The following is a 19996-nucleotide window of genomic DNA, read 5'->3' on the forward strand; positions in this document are numbered from 1 at the left end:
ATGACTGGATTTCCATGTGAGTGAAAATGCTATTTTTGTGCTGTTTTGATGATTTGGTACTGTTTACAGCACTTACCCTCAGTAAAGTACATCATTTTGTGAGAAAGAAAGCATGCATTTAATAAATCGAATGGGTACAAAACTTTTTTACTCCATTATGAAAATGTTACACATAGACATTTGTGTAAGTAGAATAAAGTAAATTGGTCATTTACTAATAAGACACCCAAAAAAGCACAGTAGCAAAGAAACTATAAATTGTCATTATTCTTTCTCTTTCTTTCTGCGTCTTCTATTTTTTTCCTACATAATCAGGCTACCCACACCTTTCCTGCCACAAGTCATATTCACTGACACAGAAGTGTGAGAAAGAGCCACCTCGACTTTCCAGAGTGTGACTTTAGGACACAGCTATTAGACAAAGACCTAAGCAGAGAAGCAGGGAAAGATAATGATGCAGGAAGCTTAAAATGCTGTGGGTTTCATTTCTGTACCATCAGTAACCTCAGTTCATGATTCAACATTTTAGATGTAAATAATTTACAACAATAAAAGTGAGAGCACACTTATGTGGAATAGAAGTAAATAATTTAGTTCTAAAATATGGGATGCCCCAAGTAATGAGACATCATTGAGAGGTATTCATCAAATGTTTTCAATGGACTCTGCAAATGTGTGAAATTTTGTGATATAAAAATGAGTTTCCTTTGTTTTGTCTCCATTAAAAAATTAAATAAACGTAGCCATGCATGTCAGAGTGGCGGGAAGAAGCAGGAGGAAAGTGCACTGGTTACGACTTAGGACTCATTTTGACGGCTGGCACAGTGGCCACATCCCTGGAATTCTAAGCTATAGTCACCAAATTATAAAAGATAGGATAATATGCTCGGGTTTTGTCATTGTTATTTTTACTACAAATAATGTATCAGCTTTATTTGATTCAAATTGAACTTTTGCAGAGCACAATCATAATGAAAGTCTCTGGTAAGCCAAGGAAGGATATGACCAGGTTGGCGTTGTCAGTGAAATGGAGAATTAGATCATTAGGACCATGCTTTGGACAGAATTAAAGTACTGGAATAGGATAACACTCCTTTTCAGACTTTGCACAATCCCATTCTTTTGGAAAACACACCAGAATTTCAAGCCTCATTCCTGGTTTCATTATTTACTGTCCATGGGCCCTTCAGCAGGTTCCTCAGCCTTCCTGAACCTTGCTCTCCTTGACTGTGAAAACAGGACTGCCTACTTATGTGGTCGTTATGCACATTAAATAAGATGATAGTATAACAGTGTTTATGGCATAAAGGTTAGCAGCATATGGCATTTAAGAAATATGAGCTAGTGTCAATTATTTTTACATAATTAAGTTTAATACTTTTTAGAAGTTGTGCGGAGGTCATGAATACAGGATTGCACAGATCTTATCTGAGCCTCTGCTTTGCCACATGTTGACCGTATGATCTTGTGCACATTCCTTTCTAAGCCTCAGTTTCCTCATCTGTAAAATAAGGATGATGATAACTGTAAGGATGAAATAACATATATAAAACACTTATCTGTTTATCTGGCAGGGTGTCTGCCTCATAGCAAGCACTCTAAAAATGTATGTATGCCTGTGTGTATCTGTTTGTATATATATTATAATATCAGTAGACTTGTACACACATGAGAAGAACACTTGAAACAGCCCTGTACATACACCCTGACATACAGTCCTTTCAAAGATGTCTGTCTTTCACATTGTATATGATTCTCAACAAGTCAGTCGTTTGGCTTCCCAAGTCACAGCAGACGGCCAACTGGAAGTGATACAGGAACTGCTAAAGGCCAGCTCTGTGCAAGTATGAATCCACAGAAGACTTACAGAACTCAGTAAGACTGGAAGCTCTTTTAAACTGAAGGCTTTTTGGTATTTTTTTTGCTGCACGTAGTAGGTGCTTAATAAATGTGTGCTAAATTGAATTGAAAGATTTTTAATAGAGCATCAAGGATATTTAAAATAGCTGTCCCTCTTTTCCAAACAAGATAAACTATATATACATCCATTTAGAAGTCTTCATTTGCCAAAATGTATATAAACATTAGAGAAAACTTTCGTTGAATCATTTAAAGTGAAGGAGCTGTATAGAAATCTCACAGATACAGGCTAAAGGTGGACATAGTTGCTATAATTACATCATATTTCCCTTTTCATCTCAAAGTATAGACCTGGTATCAGTGTTTTCGTGGTAGCATCTTTTCATAACTCTATGCATGTCCCCGTCCTTAACAAACGCTTCCCAGTGCCATCGGCTATGAGCACGAAGTCCTGCTGAGAGACTTGCTTCTAGAGAAAAACCTGTCCTTCCTAGGTAAGTATCGCTGACATCCTCTCTAGCTGGCCATACCTCCATGAGCTTAAATATATATTTTTTAAAATCTCCCCCTTGCCGTTGTTGTGTACTGAAGGAAGACTGAGTGGTGATTGATGCGGTACATGTTATGTTTTATTGATTTAGAACTGAGGAGGAACTCAGTTCCCTAATCCCCTATATGTACAGCACATGCACAGGCTTGAAATTAATATTTTATAGAATAAGTGGCTGAAAAAATGCTTTAATATCTGTTACAGTATTACTTTTGGTGTCATGAGATATTAACCATAATCTAGGCTTTATGAGAGAAAGAAGTGAAAGAAGTTTTGTCTGTAAAATGCTTTATGTATTAAAAAGAATAGTTAGAAAAAATCATGTTTGGTGTGTTCGTCTTGTGTATGGAATCAGGTAGTACTTTTACTTGAAAGCCCGATATCAAGCTTTTATTACTCTTATGTCAAACTTTAATTGTCATGCTAGATTTAGTATGATTTTTAAAGATCTTACACGTATGCATGTGTTTGTGAGTCTGGCATCTTTTTACAGACCGTTATTTCTTTCACTATCTCTGATGCATTCATTAGAAATTAAGCCTCAGAGGGCATACATGTGATAACTGACCGCAGAAGCGGTAAACCACTCTAGGATGAATTCCTTTTTTCCCACTTTAGAAGTGAGCATTTGTAAAGGCACTGTACAAATCATATTATTGTACACACCTGTTCTATGTAGATATTTGTCTGCCCAGTGTGGCTTTTTTAGGTTAAAAATAAAAGAATATTGGATTACATAATTTTCTTTTGAAGATGGGCAGAGAATTAGCCAAGGGAAGTCAAACAAATGGCTGTACCTCAACTCGGAGAGGGATGTTGACTCCAGTCCTGCAGGAAATCTGGTTTAAGCCTTAGTATTCAATATTTTTATTAACAAACTAGAGAATTGAATTGAATGTGTTATAAGGTTGTTGATAACTTGAAGGTGGGAGATATAAATATTCTCTAGCTAGGGTTAAAGAAAGTTGATAAATTAGCAAAGTGGCCTCAAATTACTGAATTAAATTTCATTATGTAAAAACGGCAAGTTTTTTTTTCATATAGAAGGCCAATTGACATGTTCAGCCTATGAAAAGAGGGTAAATTAGATAGAAATTGCCGTTTAGAATGTAATCAAAAAGAGAATGTATAATGGATTGGTACCAGTTGACCCATGATGTGCTGTGAGGTGTTTTAGAAATATGGAGATCTTAGAGTGTTATAAAATATCCGATCAAATTGATCACTCAGATGGTGGCCAGCATAGCATGGCCAAATCCATTTGATTGTTTTAAACTACCAACTAGGCAGTCATGTTTTCAGGACCGCTTGGTGTTACTCTCTTGGCATTATCTGCATGTGTGTAGTCAGGCCCTCAGCACCATTTCTTTGCTTAGCCTATCTTTTCTTTCTTCTTGAGGATGGAAGACCAAGGGCTTAAATGTGATCTAAGCTTAGTCCCAGGTTTTCTACTCCCTAGATGCTGGGGACTGTGTGTATTAAACTGGCTTGACCATGGCTGACAAAGACAGCGCAGAAACATAGCCAGGGAGTCATTACCACTCACCTACAGTCCCATTACCACTCATGGGTTCCATCTATTCCTCTGTGTGCTATTATTTTGTTGAAGCCTGCCCAAAGGTGATACTTAACTGATCTTTAAAACATAAATGAATTGTAGGATGTTTTAGCTGACTCCATGTAACCTCAGTCCTGGCTTGAAGCATTTCCTCATCACTGTGCAACAAAATTGATAATTTATTATATGCATTTTAAGCATTTTAATGTAGTTCTGAATTAATACATGTTTACTTATGATTAAAACATCAAAAATTCAAAGCCTTGTGTGGAATATTGTTCTGAGGTTTTTTTCTTTTACCGTGGAAATACCCCTTCACAATGATTAATTAGATTGAAAGTACTGTGCCAGGTAAATTCAGATAGATCACCGTTTTGAATCCAACTATGGAAAAATATTGGTATGTAAATAGACCACTAATATGATCTTATGTTTTCTTTGTTTACATGTGTAAATCTTGAATTTTGTTACAGACACATTGCAAACATGTTTGTTTTATTTTGATTCTATTATAAGGAAAAATACAGTCTCTTTTTCCTCCCTTTCTCCCTTCCTCTCTGGGCTTCTACTCTGGACTACTTCCAAAAGGCACGAATTCTTACTGCTTATATCTAACCCTTCTCAAGAATTATGACGCCCCTGAAGTTTTTTATTTCATTTAAAACTTTCCACCTATTGTGCTCTTTGTGTCATTTTATAAAATAAATATTTTATGTGACCTCTTTTATCAGTGGCAAAGAAAAAGAAAATAAATTACCTTTATCTTAACCCTAATAATTTATTAAATTTCTTTGACTCATAACCAGGTACTAAGCAGTTGCTGTGGCACAAGATTTAACTAGGCACTACTGCAAGGAACTGAAGCAGATCCCTTATCCCGGACAATCTGGGTGTGCTCATAGACTTAGCCTATTGTGTAAATCTGTTCATTTACATAGTAAGAGAAGTCAAAGGTGAATAAATGACTACTTTTTCCAACTAAAAACATATATTTTATTTCTATATTCATCCATTTTTTCCAAAAATAAGATACGGGATCAGATACCATTTCAGTGTAAGATAGGGAGCCGGCTACTATTCTAGACACTAGACATAAGTCACACAAAGTCCTTGCATTTGAGGAGTTATGGTCTAGTAGGGAGACAGACTACAAACAAGTGAATATGGATAACTTCTAGGAATTTCTTAGAGTTCTCATAATTCTTTTATTCATTATTTATACATTCTTGTGACCTAACTTTCATTTGGTGTGTTGCCCCCATGCCAGGAACTACCCAAGTTAGTGTGAAGATGGCGATAAACACTCCGAGCCCTCCGGGTGCTCGCGGCCATGCCCCTAGGGCCACGCTCATCCCAGTAAGAACGCAGCTCCATCTCTAGTGCATCTTAGTAGGTCCTCGCTTGACTGCCTTGATAATGAAAATAAATACATTCAAGGCTGTTGTTATGCTACTTTTATTAAACTTTTGAAAGAAAGGTACAGGTGGTACTAAAAACCAGTAACTACCCTTTACATATGTAGAAAGTGCTACTGCTTTATAAGTGACTTTTCCTGAAGTCGTGATAGAATTTTACTTATTCATCTGCTCCTTCTCACCAGCATCTTCCTGCCACCCTGTGCTCCTGGGATGGCTAGTTGGGCTCACTAGCTTGACTACGTTCCCACCAAGCCAACTAGCCACTCTCTTGTTGGTTCGGCAGGAAGATATATATATCTTTTAAGTTCTTGCTATGGACAGGCACTATTAGGGATAAAAAAGTAAAAGTTGAATCAAACATGGGGAAAATTTCCAGAGAAGTTTAAGTACACATCAGCTCTTTCCAAGAATAGTTAATTTAGACTTAAGATTTACTGACCAACATTTAAAATGTCAGAGTGAAGAACATGCTGCCCTCTCCCAGGCTTAGACGAGCAATGAACCCCTTTTAAACGGTAAATGACCAATAAAAATTGTGATCATCCTTATCACCGCTGCTAAGGGGTTGTTCCATTTCTATATCAGTGAATTAGAAGATGTATTTTATCTACTGATGGAGCTGTTTCAATTTGTATCCCTCAGGTGATTAAGGAGACTCTGTTTTGTTAAATCCTTTTCCACTCACCCCCTCCCCACTTTGGGGGTTGTTGGGGAAGAGCCTTGGACAAAAGGCAAGGGAGGAAAGGTACATAATGACAATGAGAAGACACCAAGGCTGTTGGCACTGTCAGGGAGAGTACGAAACAGCGTGTACCAAAGACTGCAGATAAACTGTTCATCCTCCATGGGCTGGCATTTCCCCAGGTCAGAGGACTTTCACTAGTGACTGCCATGACCACTTTCTTGTTAAGTTTGCCTTAATAAGGATAGCTCTGGACATACACTCATACCTCGGTACTCGTAAGCTTCAGAACTTTGTCAAACCCAGTACTCAATGCATTTGGATGAGAAAAAGTGCTTCATCAGTCGGTATTTGCTTGCCACTGGTCAGAATGAATTAATGACAAGGACTGAGGTACCACTGTGTTCTATTCCTTGCAGTGAATGTTGCCCTGTGAGTAGAAACTAACAATTGTTTTGAGTGACACCTGAGAGGCATTTGCTTTATCCCCACCTCATCTCCCATGTTTGGTCTTGCCCTATGCCAAGGCAGCAGACTACGTGGATGGTTTTCTAGCACTCGTGTGTGACTCTGTGGCACTCCGAGAGGGCCTACTCGGTGAGCCAAATAGGCTTAGTGAAGGATGTCCCTTACTGGAAGGAATTAGGATCTTTGTTACTCAGAGTTCATCTGCTCCTGCTGCTTTATTCCCCTCCTGAAGCAACAGTGCTCTGCTGGGGCAGTGATTATGTTGTGACAAACAGGAGATTATGGCTTCAGGTGAAGAATAGGCAGCAGGAACAGATGAGATCAAGAATACTAAGATTGTGTTTGCATGCAGATGTTAGCAGTAGAAAACAAGAGACTAGAAATAAAGCATGATTATATAGGCTAAAGGGAACAGCAGTGGCTGGGCATTGACTTCATAAAACATTCACTCTGTGAATTCCGATCTATCTGAAGATTAAAAATCAGATGTAGTTTTCAGAGTAACAGGAACGTGATACTGGGGGCAGGATATGGGAAATTTAGGTCCTGTACTTCCTTTCCTGAAGAAATTTTCATGATAAGGGACCATCTTTCCTTACTCCTTTTATTAAATCCACTTGTGCGTGCCTCTCCACGAGACCGAGAGAAGAGACCCATGGACGTGCCAGGAGACAGCCTGCTCCCCGCACCTCCGCAGATGGTTGCCCTGTCCGCATGTTCCAGGAGCCTTCCTGCTCTGGGCCCATGGCTCTTTCCTCTCCATTGCTCTGCTTAGAAAACTCGTGTCTGCTGAGCATCTGCTTTCCCGGCTACTCATGATATATTAGGATTATTTTGATTGAGACAGAAATCTAAACAAACTAGATTAGACACACACAAAAGGAGAACTTACTGGTTCAGCCATGTACCTAGGAAATCCAAGAGAGAGAATTTTGCATTTGGTGTGCCCAGCATCCAGAAGACAAAGCAATGTCATCAATGTCTCCTCTTTTATCCCTGTCATGTTCTGATTTTTTCAGTGTTGGCCTCGATTTGCAGGCAATAAATATAATCTCTGGCTGTTGCTAGCATGTTTACTCCTTAGCATTTGTAACCCCAGAGAAAAATTGGGGATTTTCTTTTGTCCCAGCACAAATCTCAGAAAGGGCTCCCTAATCAGCTAGCCTGTGTCATGTCCACCCTGTGGCCAGTGCTTCAGGGCCACTTATTCACTGTCCACCAAAGTCACACTGGTGAGGTGGCAAGGCCAGAAAATATGGGGTACAGGACAGAAAAATCAAATATCTCACTCATCCCACAGAACATTAGCTACAGGTTCAAGCCTCTCCCTATAGCTGACGGCACCGGGGGACAAACCGGTTACTGTTATCAGGGAATCGGCTCCTTGGTTCTGTGTGTGTGTGTGTATGTGTGTGTGTGCGCATGTGCGGGGTCCTTTGTATATCTCAGAACTGCTAGCGCTCCCCCCACCATTGAAATTAGTTCTGGGACAGATGGAGCTGGCCCTGCAGAAGGGTCTGACATCAGCGACCACACGAATAGAACTGGGGCAGACAAAGGCTCACATTCAGCCATGGCTCAGAGTTTGGGAGTTAAAGGGCTCCGGTGGCCATCCAGCCCCCTTGTTTTGTTTAGAGGAAACAGGCCCCAGGCTTTGCATCACAGCTAGTGCCCTGCCAACAACTTGCCCTGTTTCCTCTCCACTCTGCTGTGCTGATGCATCCTTTCTTTTAAAAAAGTTGAGATGGAGGTGGTGTAAAACATAGACAAGTTTTACTTTGGCTGTTGAGAGTCAGGTCCTAAGTCTTTCCAGCCACCCATGGTGGGGGGGTCAGCTTACCCAGACTTTCTTTGCATTGTCCCAGTTCTGTGGCTTCCCATTTGTTTCCTACCTTTAGGGCGCTTCAGTTTTCACTAGCATGGTCCCTGTCCCCTAGAAATATAAGCAAAGGACAAGGTCAGAGCAATCAGTTGAACTCCTTATTAGTGTCCTTGATATGAAGCTTTGAGGGAAGAGGTTGAAATTAATGGCTGTAATGAAATTTTGGATTCTCTAAAGATTTCATTTATCTGTGCTATTGGTTTCCCCATTAAGTGCATATCTGTTCTGTGTACTTTTGCACATGGTTTGCATATCATAGTAACATTTATTACCGAAACTTTGCAAACTTCTTAAATTGAGTAGAAAGGTTGTATTGTGGAATACAAAGGTTATACCACCAGGTATTGAATGAAACAGTGTTTTGGGGGAAAAAAATAACAGGAAAAAACTATTTGAGTAGAAAGGATATACTATAGTTTTCATTTGTATTGATTTATGTGTCTTTTGCCCTTCCTCAATTTAGTAAAAATATTGTAGGTATTAGAAATATTATAGGTTCATGATATATTAGGTAAAATACATCATAAATGTATTTTAACCTAATATTTAGAAATCTTTTGACAAATTCATAGATAAAATACCATGCAAAAATGTTACTTTTGTTTTCAGATATTGTAGACTGGAATTTTACATAATTTTTCTAAGATTAACTCTATTTCTTACATTGAAAGCCTTTTAATAGAACAAACAAGAGAAAACTTCAAACTTTTTCTTGGTAGTCCTCATGCCCTCCTGTGATTCTTAAGTATATGTTAACTAGTTTCAGATGTGTTTTGTTCTCTGACTCAAAGTCAGCCTTTTATTTTTAAAAATGTAATTGTGTAATTAGCACTTAATTGCTTTGGATATTTTGGGTATTTAGAGGAGAGAGTAATTAAAAGGCCAGAGAAATTAAACTTTCATGGTGTTCTTTAAGTATATGTAATTTCTTTTTTTAAATGTCCTCTAAAGGCAGGACTGGCAACCAAAAAAATAAATGAAGACCTGGGGTGTTTTAAAAAGTTTAACATCTGTTTTATCGGTGGATGCCGTCGTATTGAATTTTTTTTAATTCAGTTGAAAAAAAGAGCATCTAGAATTCAAGAGACTGTGCAGTTTATCACTTCAGGCAGGTGTTATCTCAATAATAATATCCAGCAGATGGCCATCACCTCTTCTGTGCCTCAGGATTCTGTAGGAAGAGAATAAGAATCTTTTCCTCACTTCATAAATATTGCATATCATGAAATTTAAATATTTGCCATAATTAAGAGTGGTGTATGGTTGATTGGGACAAACCAGAGCGTGGCAGTGTCGGATGCTCGCCTGTATCCTTCACCGTTTCGGAGGCCTAGGTCTCAGTGGGTCACTCCACCCACTCCACTTCTGTCAGAGCTTCTACCTTGAGTAAGTTGGAGTGTCAGACTGGTAATCTCTGAAACCTCACAAGCTCAGAAATGCTGTTTCATGAGGCTCACATTAACTAAAAACCCTATATTTTGTGGATCTGGAGGCTGACAAGGCTGATTTTTAAGTGAAAATATTCTTATATTAATTTTGATAATGAACACTTGAACTATGACATTAATAAGCTTAGTAGTTATGAGATATATTGGATGTTTTTATTTCTAAAGATTTTATTTATTTTCAAAGACAGGGGAAAGGAAGGAGAAAGAGAAGGAGAGAAATATCAATGTGTGGTTGCCTCTCACACACCCTCTACTGGGGACCTGGTCCACAACCCAGGCATGTGCCCTGACTAGGAATTGAACTGGCAACCCTTCCATTTTCAGGCCACCACTCAATTCACTGAGCCACACCATCCAGGGTTATTTGGTGTTTTTAATATGCATCTTAAACCAAAAAGGGTTTTACTTCAAATTTGCTTTATTTACTGAATAAGAAAGGTATACAGGATTGAGAGATTTATTTCATGTCGATCCCCAACCACTTTGGGAAGTTATGCTAAAAGTGCTAAAAACATTGCCAATACTCTCCCTCCCTTTCTAACTAATACAGTGTTTACTTTTTTTTTTAATCTTGATCATTTTTTTTTCTTGAAGAAAACAGCATGTTACTTAAACATCCAGTTTTTCACTTGGGAAATTCAAAGAATCGTAAGTCACCACCTGGCTGAAATATGTGAAAAAACTGATACAAAAACCTGGATGGAATGTATGATTGTCAAGGAAAATATAAATTGCAAAACTAAGTGTAGAAGAGATAAAAATTTAAAGAGATCAGTAGACATAGAAGCAATAGGAGAAGCAACCAAAGAGCTACTCACCACAGTAGCACCAGGCCCAGACTGCTGTTTGTGAGGAGTTCTGCCCACACTTTAAGGAATGGATAAATCCAGTGTTGTGCAAATAAATACCACTGATAAAGGTAACAGTAGAGCAACTTCCCATGAGTGTGAAGGAAAGGAGTGAAGTTTCTTCCTTTATGATCAAGAGGAACCTCAGCAGACAACTGGGACCAAAGATGAAAGAGATCAGTGAGAGTTACCAAATAAAACCTTGAACTCTGGGCAGGGTTTGTTGTCTCTGCCTGGTTGATTCATGAGCCATTAAATCGGAAAATAATGAAGCCAGTCTAGGTAGGCTTTGTAGAAGACATGAATATTCTTTAAAATATTCAGTTAAAATACAGGTTGCACTTGTATTGTATTCAGTTACCCAATTTGAGCATTAAATACATGCAAAGCGCATGTTGGTGGTGAGACTGGGGCAGTGGATAAAGTTGGAAATGCTCCCGTGTGGGAGACAAGGGAGTGGACAGAGAATGAGCCCGAAGAGCGTGGGCTGACAACTGAGCCATCACCGCTAGATCTTAGAGTTGGGACCCTGAACCACCAAATGGTCAACCACATTTTAAATCCATACCCGATGGTTTGGGTGATGATCCTAATAGTAAGGAATCTTTCGAGGTCTAGGGGTCAGGAAACCAAGCCAAATGGATGGTGCTGACCTTAAAAATCTCCTAGTGGGATCAATGATAGAAACTTCTCTTGGGACCTAGACCAGGTGAGCAAGACCCTTAGTTCATAAATGCTGCTCTGCTCCTCATTCTCACACTGTCATTTCCTCTGAACTTTGCCAAGTTGTTCCCTCCTCCTTTCTTAGGAAATCCAGGTGAAAAGAAACATGAAGGTTGAAACGGTGCATAAGGCAGTGGGAGTTCAGTAAATAAAGGAGAAAAGGAGAAGATAGCCAATACATAACACAGTATTTCCAATGTTTGGAGTAACGTCTATCTATCTATCTATCTATCTATCTATCTATCTATCTATCTATCATCTATCGTCTATCATCTATCTATCTAAATAATATCACTCGTGGTGACAGGCTTTTGGAAGCCATCCTTTGGGTAAACTTACTATTAGATCAACTTTATACTGAGGGAGGAAAGTGAGGTCAGGGTAGGGAAGAAAGTTTGGGTTTTTTATTTTCATATTAAGTAAGTCATGAATTTAAATTGTAGGTATTGTGCTGGAAACCTTGGTGCAGTGAATGGGAGCGCAGCACGTGCCTTTTAAAAGGATGTTAGCATGTGCATTTGGACTGCCCGGTGACCTTTGAAATTTTGTTGTGAGCTGCTGTCAGAAACATAATCATTTTTTCTTTCTGAAGTAGATTTTAACATCTGCAAAGGTTGATCGAGCTAGGATAGTTTTAATAAAATATTAATCTCTATTTTTAATGTCAACCAGCTTTTAAAACTGTTCACCGGCTGCCTGAAACGTCAGCCCAGGGCACTTGAGTTGATTATAGTAAATGCCTTTTTCTTCAACACGCTTGTGGTCAGAGCACATTTACAGGATAGAAATTCTTCAGTCTCTTTCATCTGCAGTTCAGTTTTCCAAATTCTCTTGCTTTTAAAGTAAGATTACTTTAATATTTTGGTTTTTTATCTCAATAGTTCACTTACATTTTTTTATAGTTCAAGAATGGGAGATTGTTCTGAGTTCTGACATCAGCCTTCAAAATCTGGATAGTTGAACGATATCAACTTTTAATAAAGTTTAACTTAAATATCTCCTTTAAATATGTCTTATCATTAAAAGGTTATTTACGTTGAAAATGCTGACCTTTCAAGATGTACACAAGAATGTTCTCAAACAGAGTTTCTGAACATTGGCCATGAAACCACCGTCTTGGGCTGACAAATGGATTGGAAATAAGCTACCCAACACTGGGAATGGGCCATTAATTTTAATCAAAGGTGATGCAGGAAGGCGAATGGGATGCCTGACAATGTCAACAGCCCAGTAGGTGTTAAGGGACCACACAGCCTTCCTTGTTACTTGGTTGGGCCATTAGTTGAGGTTGGGTGAAGACAGAAAGCCATGTCTGGAATTGAATGACCAGGTCACTCCAAAATCTAATGGAGAACTCCTCATTTCAGAAATCACATTGTAATGCCATTGGAAGTCAAGGACAGCATTTAGAAAATATCAGAGGAATTTTTTTAAACAAAGGACATAGCTAGTTTTTTCCAACTTTGTAAAGCTCTCTGTTTTCCCATCTCTTTCCCTTCTGAATAGATCATTGATATGTACACAGGATCAAGAAGTCAAATAGACCTAGGGGGAAAAAAATCTCAAACCAGTTTGCTTTTCAGAATTACATACTGTTAGTTGTAAAACACTGGTAAATGCCAGAAACAATAGCATACCAACCGATTAAAGCAAGATAATTAATTCTCCGTCGTGATCTCTTTGTCCTTGGTCTTCTCTTGTGTTCTTGTGTGTAAGTGTAGTTGCACTGATAGCAACTAAACTTTGCTTTAATGCAAGTATTTGTTTTATAATTGTAAAGAACACCGTGCATGTACCGTACCATAAATTGTCAATATCAGCTGATAACATTAATGATATTCGTGGTAATGAAGCTTTTTCTTCTAATCAGTAAGTATATTTCATTATTTTGAGTATTTTCAATTATAAAAAGGTAGCATATGACAGCTTAAATTGGTAAAGTTAAAGACATAAAAATGCAGAAGGGACAAAAAGGCATTCTTATTATATCAATGCCTCAGTTTATTAAGAAAGATATGTATAACTACATTAGTAATTTGTATACATTTTTAAGAAAAAAGTAATTGTACTGCTGTCTAGTTAATGAAATACTGTTGTAAGTAATAGTATATGTTCTTCTTTAGATGAAGATCAGCTCCGTGCAAAGGGTTATGACAAAACACCAGACTTTATTTTACAAGTACCCATTGGTAAGTTCTTCAACTCTGTCATGTATTTGTTTATAGACAAAAGGGATGTGTTTTTTCCATAGATTTCTAATTTTTGTCTTTTACTAGCAAATGTTAGCAGAGTAGATCAGCTTTGTAATATTGAAATCATTGGGAAAATTATTTTTAAATAGCAGGTAATAATAGGTTTAGAAGAAATCTGTCTCTTAAAATCATTTACATATACTTGAAAAATAAGCATGTCTTCTAAAGACATTTGGGTTGCTGTTACAAGTCATTTCTCTAAACATTAAATTTTTAAAATAGCGTTCTGTTGAAAAGCCAGGGTCACTTTTGTTTGCTTTCATATTACTTGTCAACTCATATAGTCTGAGAATAAGAGAGGGACTTTTGAAGATGATGATGAAAATAAAAGGGATGTGATCGTGGCATAAATGTTCCTTGTAGCAAACATATACCATGTGTCACTCTATAATTACTTCCATAGATGACAGGGAGGGCTAAGCCTCTGCTTTGTTAATGTGAAGCACAGAGAGGCCTGTACAGAGTACAGAATGTTCAATCTTCCCTTTCCTGTGCTCCATATTAGTAATGCTTTGTCCCTTAGCTGTAGAAGGGCACATAATTCACTGGATTGAAAGCAAAGCCTCATTTGGTGATGAATGTAGCCACCACGCCTACCTGCATGACCAGTTCTGGAGCTACTGGAATAGGTAAGGTCCCATTATTTTTCTCTTAAGATAAACGATACTCAGCTGAAATCTCATTAGAAAAACTATTTTGTTTAGCTGGTAAAAATGCTAGTAGCCTTTGTTTCTAGTAAATACAGAGAGTTGATTAATGTATTCATTTCAGATAATTTAAACTTCTCTGCTTTCATAATGTTGCTTCATTTTTTAAAACTAAAGATCTTTGTGTTAGGTCAAAATTAGTACATATGCCATTTTCCATTTTATAGTGACAATATTGGTGTTACTCAGAATATGAATAATAAGGAGTGGTATTGACACAGAATAATAATACTGTGATATTGACACTACCTCTCTCCTTTTGATATGAAATTTGTGTGGACTGTCAGACCTTAAACAGTGTTTTATCCTCAGCTCTCTGAGGAGAATATCCAAGTAATACAGGGTGAGCAAAAGTAGGTTTACAATTGTGAGTATGCGAAACACAGAGATGATTCTTTTTTTTTAATTTGGAAAGTTCATTTTAAAAATTAAAACATTTATCTAAGGAAAAATTTTAAATTCTTTTATTATGTATTTATTAATTAGTTGTTATTTTTACTCACCTACTTTTGCCCACCTCTGTATAAAAGATCCAAACAAATTACCTTCCAACAGTACAAAACAGTCTACCTACCAACTTCACAGTCAATAACATTCCTTAGGGCATGGAAATCCAGGCAATTAAGAAGTGTGGCCCTGGCCAGGTGGCTTAGTTAGTTGGAGTATTGTCCCATGCACCAAAAGGTTGTGGGTTTGATCCCCAGTCGTGGTATGTACACAGGTTGCAGGTTCATGCTTGGTCAGGACAAGGATGAAAGACAACCTATAGGTATTTCTCTCTCACATCAGTATTTCTCTCTCTCTCATCGATGTTTCTATCTATCTCTCTCCCTTCCTCTCTCTCTGAAATCAATGCATACCCTCGGGTGAGGATTAAGAAGAAAAACAAAAATATGGTGTTAAAGGAGGAGACCGTATTAATGCCACATTCCTGAGCACCCACAGTGCACTTGGACCTGCACACTATCTCAGCTAGTTCTCTCAAGGGAGTTACTTTAACCCCCTCTTTACAGAAAACTAACCTAATACTCAAAGAGTGAGTTTAATATGTCATACAACTGGTCATCGCAGGCCTGTATTTGTCCTTCTCACTTGCTAGCCTGAGCTATTTCCAGCACAACTCTCTTTTCATTGACAATACAACTGTTGAAACTTTGGCTTTTCATGTTACTGAAATCTTCAGTTTTCACCCTTCGAATAGGAGGTGGGTCAACAGGTAACCTTCCTGGAAGAACTGAGTTCCTTGGCCACTGGCCAACAGGAAGAATACAATAGTACTCGACATTGGCTGAGATCATTAAGGAATGAGGCAGTAGCATCTGTGGACAATAGTCTTATGCTGAATTGGGGGGGTGGCGAGGACAGTAACAGACTACAGAATTTGGCATTGCATTGTTACCCAGCCTCACAAAGGGCCAGCAGACCTTGCCCACAGCAGCTGCGCTAAACTAAGCCCACTTTTGCCATGGTAACAATGATCATGACAAAATGCTGAATGTAATGGCTTTCTTGATTTTCTTGTGTAATTGTGCGTAGCATCCGAGCTTTACTTTACAGGGATGGAGGAGGAAAGTGCAAAATGTTTTAGAAATCATTGCTGCTTCAGCGTTTCCTGTCTTTTATTCAGCCATTATTCAAATTAGCAGTAATGTGGCAAATTGAATTTTTGATTTTTAGCAATTTTATGATGAGTTTGAAATAGTAAAGAAAGCATCATTTTTGATAGTATAGGAAAAGCAATGATATGAAAATCAAATTGTGTAAGTTTGGGTTGCTAAAGGATTTTAAAAGCTAATCAACTCAATCATTATGCATTGAGACTATCTTCCCCTTTTGGTACTGGTCAAGTTTTTTTTATGAGGAATCCCAAATAGTAGAGCTTACTGAAAATTCCGTAAGCATATCTTTTCTTCTAAAACAACTCAACTGTTTTTGAGTGCCTACTATGTGCCTAATACTCTCTGTTTTAGAGGCTGATTAAATAATCTAGTCACATGTATGATAGACCTACAAATTACTCACATGGCTCTGAACAATAGATAATTTAATACAGTTTTCTTTGCACTGGATTTTAGATTATTTTGTTGCATGCTGCTTTTATATTGTAATGATGATTTACTTACACTATTATTGGTTTATATTCTCTAAATACGTTCTTTGAATGTATATTGGCTAAGTGGGCACATAGTTCATTTAGGATATGTTATGTGATAAGGGAAAGCCAACCTTCATTTGGAATGTTCCAGATCATATGAGGAACAAATACTCTACACAGAAGTCACTGCTCTTACCAAGTGTCTGCTGAGAGGCCAAGAAATACAAGTAGTGCTAATATTCAAAATGGAACATACAGGCATTTACTTGGATTTAAAAGTTCAGTTATAATCATGATGCAGATTTACCAGCGATGGGGCATCTTGACAGAAGCACTTAGCCTATTATGAAACTATGCAATCCTATTTTATATTTTGACTCGATGCAACTCACATAGCACTTGCTAAAGTTCTTCAGAGTTAGAAGGAATTATCCCCCACATGTAGGTAGCTTTCAAGGACGTTATTGGTTGTCATTTGGGCTAATTGCTTTATTTGTGTGGAAAGCCTCTAGTTGACATAAAAACTGTTATCTAATTGTCAGTACTTTTAGATTAAACATTGAATTTTATAATAAAACTGTTCAATTAATGTTTGTAGAATCGTGACCTTAAATAAACCCATCTTTCCACACAAATAACTACAGACCCCCTCACTTTTACTTTAATATTTCTATATGAGTTTTTTATGTAAACTGATATATTTACTCATCCTTCAGCAACTTTTGGCAAAGTTGCTCACACCCTACCTCTTTTATGAAAACATCTTCTTTTCTTGGCTTCCAAGAGATATTCTTCTGGGCTTCTCCCTGCCACTCCAGCAGTGTGATCAGTCTCCTTTGTCAGTTCACCTTCCTCTCCCCAGCTCTAGGCCAGAGGGCCTGGGAACTCCGTGTTCACCCGCGCTCCCTTTCCCATCTACAATCACTCCCTTGTGTTTCTTTGGAGATCTCATCAGAGACTGCGGCTTTATGCATCGTCTCTATGCTGGCATCTCCTAATTTTTATACGTAGCCATAATAAATCCCCAGAGTATAATTTTTTGGTCACCCCAACTGTACACATTGTACCTTTTCTTGGATAAGTAATAGGTGTCTCATACTCAACATGTTCAAAATGAAGCCCTTGACTTTCCTTCCTAAGTTTGTTTACGCTCCAGTTTCCTCCTCATCTCAACTAATGGCACTTCAATTTGCCATAATACTCAAGCCAAAAAGCTAAGTATCATCACCAATCCATCAGCAGGTCCTTTCAGCTCAACCTTCATCACATCTCAGATCGTGCCATTTATCACCATGCTGCCACCTCAGTGGCTGTCACCACCTCTTGGACTATTGCTCCAGCTTCCCAACTGGACTCCTTACATCAGCTGTTGCACTCTTGTGGTCCTTGTGGTCAGTTTTTTATACCTCAACCAGAGTGACTCTTTGAAAATATATACATCAGTTTGTGACAGTTCCCTGCTCAATTTTTTATCAGTGGCTTCCCATCACATTTAAAATGAAATCCAAATCCTTTACTGTGACATCCAGAGCTCTGCAGGATCTGCCTCTCCCCTCTCCAATTCTCTGCACACCAACTCTCTCCCCAACCCAACATTCTCTCCCATCCTTACACTTGTTTGGCCACATAGGCTTTCTCGGTCTTCCTTGAATCCACACTGTTTGTTTCTACATCAAGATCCTTACTCTGGTTCATCCTTCTGCTTGAGATTTTCTGCACTGGTATCTCCCCTTAGCAAACTCCTCACGGCATTAAGATCCCTGCTCATATTTCTCTTCCTTAGGGGAGGAGAGGACCCTCAGTCCTCTCTGTCCTCACTTGGCTTTGCTTTACTTCATAATACTTACCCCTGTCTGAGTGAATGAATACACTTTAGTTGCAAACATTTATATAAACACCAACTGGCTTCTTTGAATACAAGCATTTTTGAAGAGTTTACCTCTTATATTGCTATTCGTAATTACTGTATGTAGTGTGCCCCTGATTCCTTTGTAATCGAAGCTTCAGGAATTTTTTCCGGCTCAATTAACCTGAATTTTTTTTTAATTTAAGATTTGATTTATTTATTTTTTGAGAGAGGGGAACAGAGAAAAAGGGAGAGAAACATCAATGTGTGATTGCCTCTTGCGTGCCCCCTACTGGGGACCTGGTCTGCAACCCAGGCATGTGCCCTGACTGGGGATCGAACCAGTGTCCCTTTGGTTCACAGGCCAGCATTCAGTCCACTGAGCCACACCATCTTTTGGGGGGGGTTGTTTTTTGGGGTTTTTTTTTTTCAATATAGTCAAAGCCATTGAGTACAGAGTATAAGCTGCCTTTCCTACAAGTAGGCCCATCCCAGGTATGAACCTTGAATAAATAGCTCCTCAAAACTCTGTAGTCTTTACTTTTATTGAGTTAAAGGAAGTAAAGAGTTCCTCTGATAAGTGCCATAATGTACATAGCCCCAAATTACATAGGACTATACATACAATTGTATAGAAATTAAATATTTATTTATATACATATATGCACTCCATATACATAGGGCTAGATATACAAATTGTATAAAACGACCTATTTTCTTATGTAATCAATATTGGAAAAAGGCGTTCTGATTTCTATTTGCATCTCTCTGATGGCTAGTGATGCTGAGCATCTTTTCACATGTCTCTGGGCCCTTTGTATGACCTCCTTGGAGAAGTGTCTATTCAGGTCCTTTGCCCATTTTTTAATTAGATTGTCTATCTTCCTGGTATGGAGCCATGTGAATTCTTTATATATTTTGGAGATCAAACCCTTGTCTGAGGTATCATTGGCAAATATATTTTCCCACACAGTTGGTTCTCTTTGCATTTTGCTGATGTTTTCTTTAGCCATGAAAAGCTTTTTAATTTGATGTAATCCCATTTGTTTATTCTTTTCTTTATATCCCCTCCCCTAGGAGATGTATCAGTGAAAATATTGCTGCATGGGATATCTGAAATTTTCCTGCCTATGTTCTCCTCTAGGACTTTTATAATGTCATGACTTACATTTAAGTCTTTTATTCATCTTGAGTTTATTTCTGTGTATGGTGTAAATTGGTGATCAAGTTTCTTTTTTTTTTGCATGTAGCTGTCCAGAGCTCCCAAAACCATTTTTTGAAGAGGCTATTTTTACTCCATTTTATGCTTCTGCCATCTTTGTCCATAGAGACTTGGGTTTATATCTGGGCTCTCTATTCTGTTCCATTGATATATGTGTCTGTTCTTTTGCTAGTACCAGACTGTTTTGACTATAGTGGCCTTATAATATAGTTTGGTATCAGATATTATTATCCCTCCTACTTTGTTCTTTTTAAAAGAATTACTGAGGCTATTTGGGGTTGTTATGGTTACATACAAATTTTTGAACATTTGTTCTACATCTATCAAATATGTCATTGGTATTTTAATAGGGATTGTGTTGAATCTATAATTGTGTTGAATCTGTATTGCTTTGAGTAGTATGGATATTTTGATGATATTAATTCTCCCAATCCATG

At 38.0% G+C, this 19996-nt stretch overlaps 1 protein-coding gene across 8 annotated transcripts in view; it reads left to right on the forward strand.

Annotated features, from left to right (window-relative positions):
• The window catches only part of CDIN1 (CDAN1 interacting nuclease 1), a 215803-nt gene that overhangs the window by 96609 nt on the left and 99198 nt on the right, over window positions 1–19996 (forward strand). For 6 of the 8 annotated variants that reach the window (XM_053665438.1, XM_037163127.2, XM_037163128.2 and 3 more), the window contains exons 8-10: window positions 2287–2354; window positions 13561–13626; window positions 14213–14318. In XM_053665438.1, the coding sequence (XP_053521413.1) occupies window positions 2287–2354; window positions 13561–13626; window positions 14213–14318 (240 nt within the window). Of the gene's footprint in view, window positions 1–2286; window positions 2355–13560; window positions 13627–14212; window positions 14319–19414; window positions 19492–19996 lie in introns of those variants that run through there. The other 2 variants (XM_053665457.1, XM_053665441.1) reach the window with 2 other exon arrangements.

This window comes from Artibeus jamaicensis, unplaced genomic scaffold (genome assembly GCF_021234435.1).
Source record: "Artibeus jamaicensis isolate MK-2021 breed Jamaican fruit bat unplaced genomic scaffold, CSHL_Jam_final contig_1132, whole genome shotgun sequence".
Classification (NCBI taxonomy): domain Eukaryota; kingdom Metazoa; phylum Chordata; class Mammalia; order Chiroptera; family Phyllostomidae; genus Artibeus; species Artibeus jamaicensis.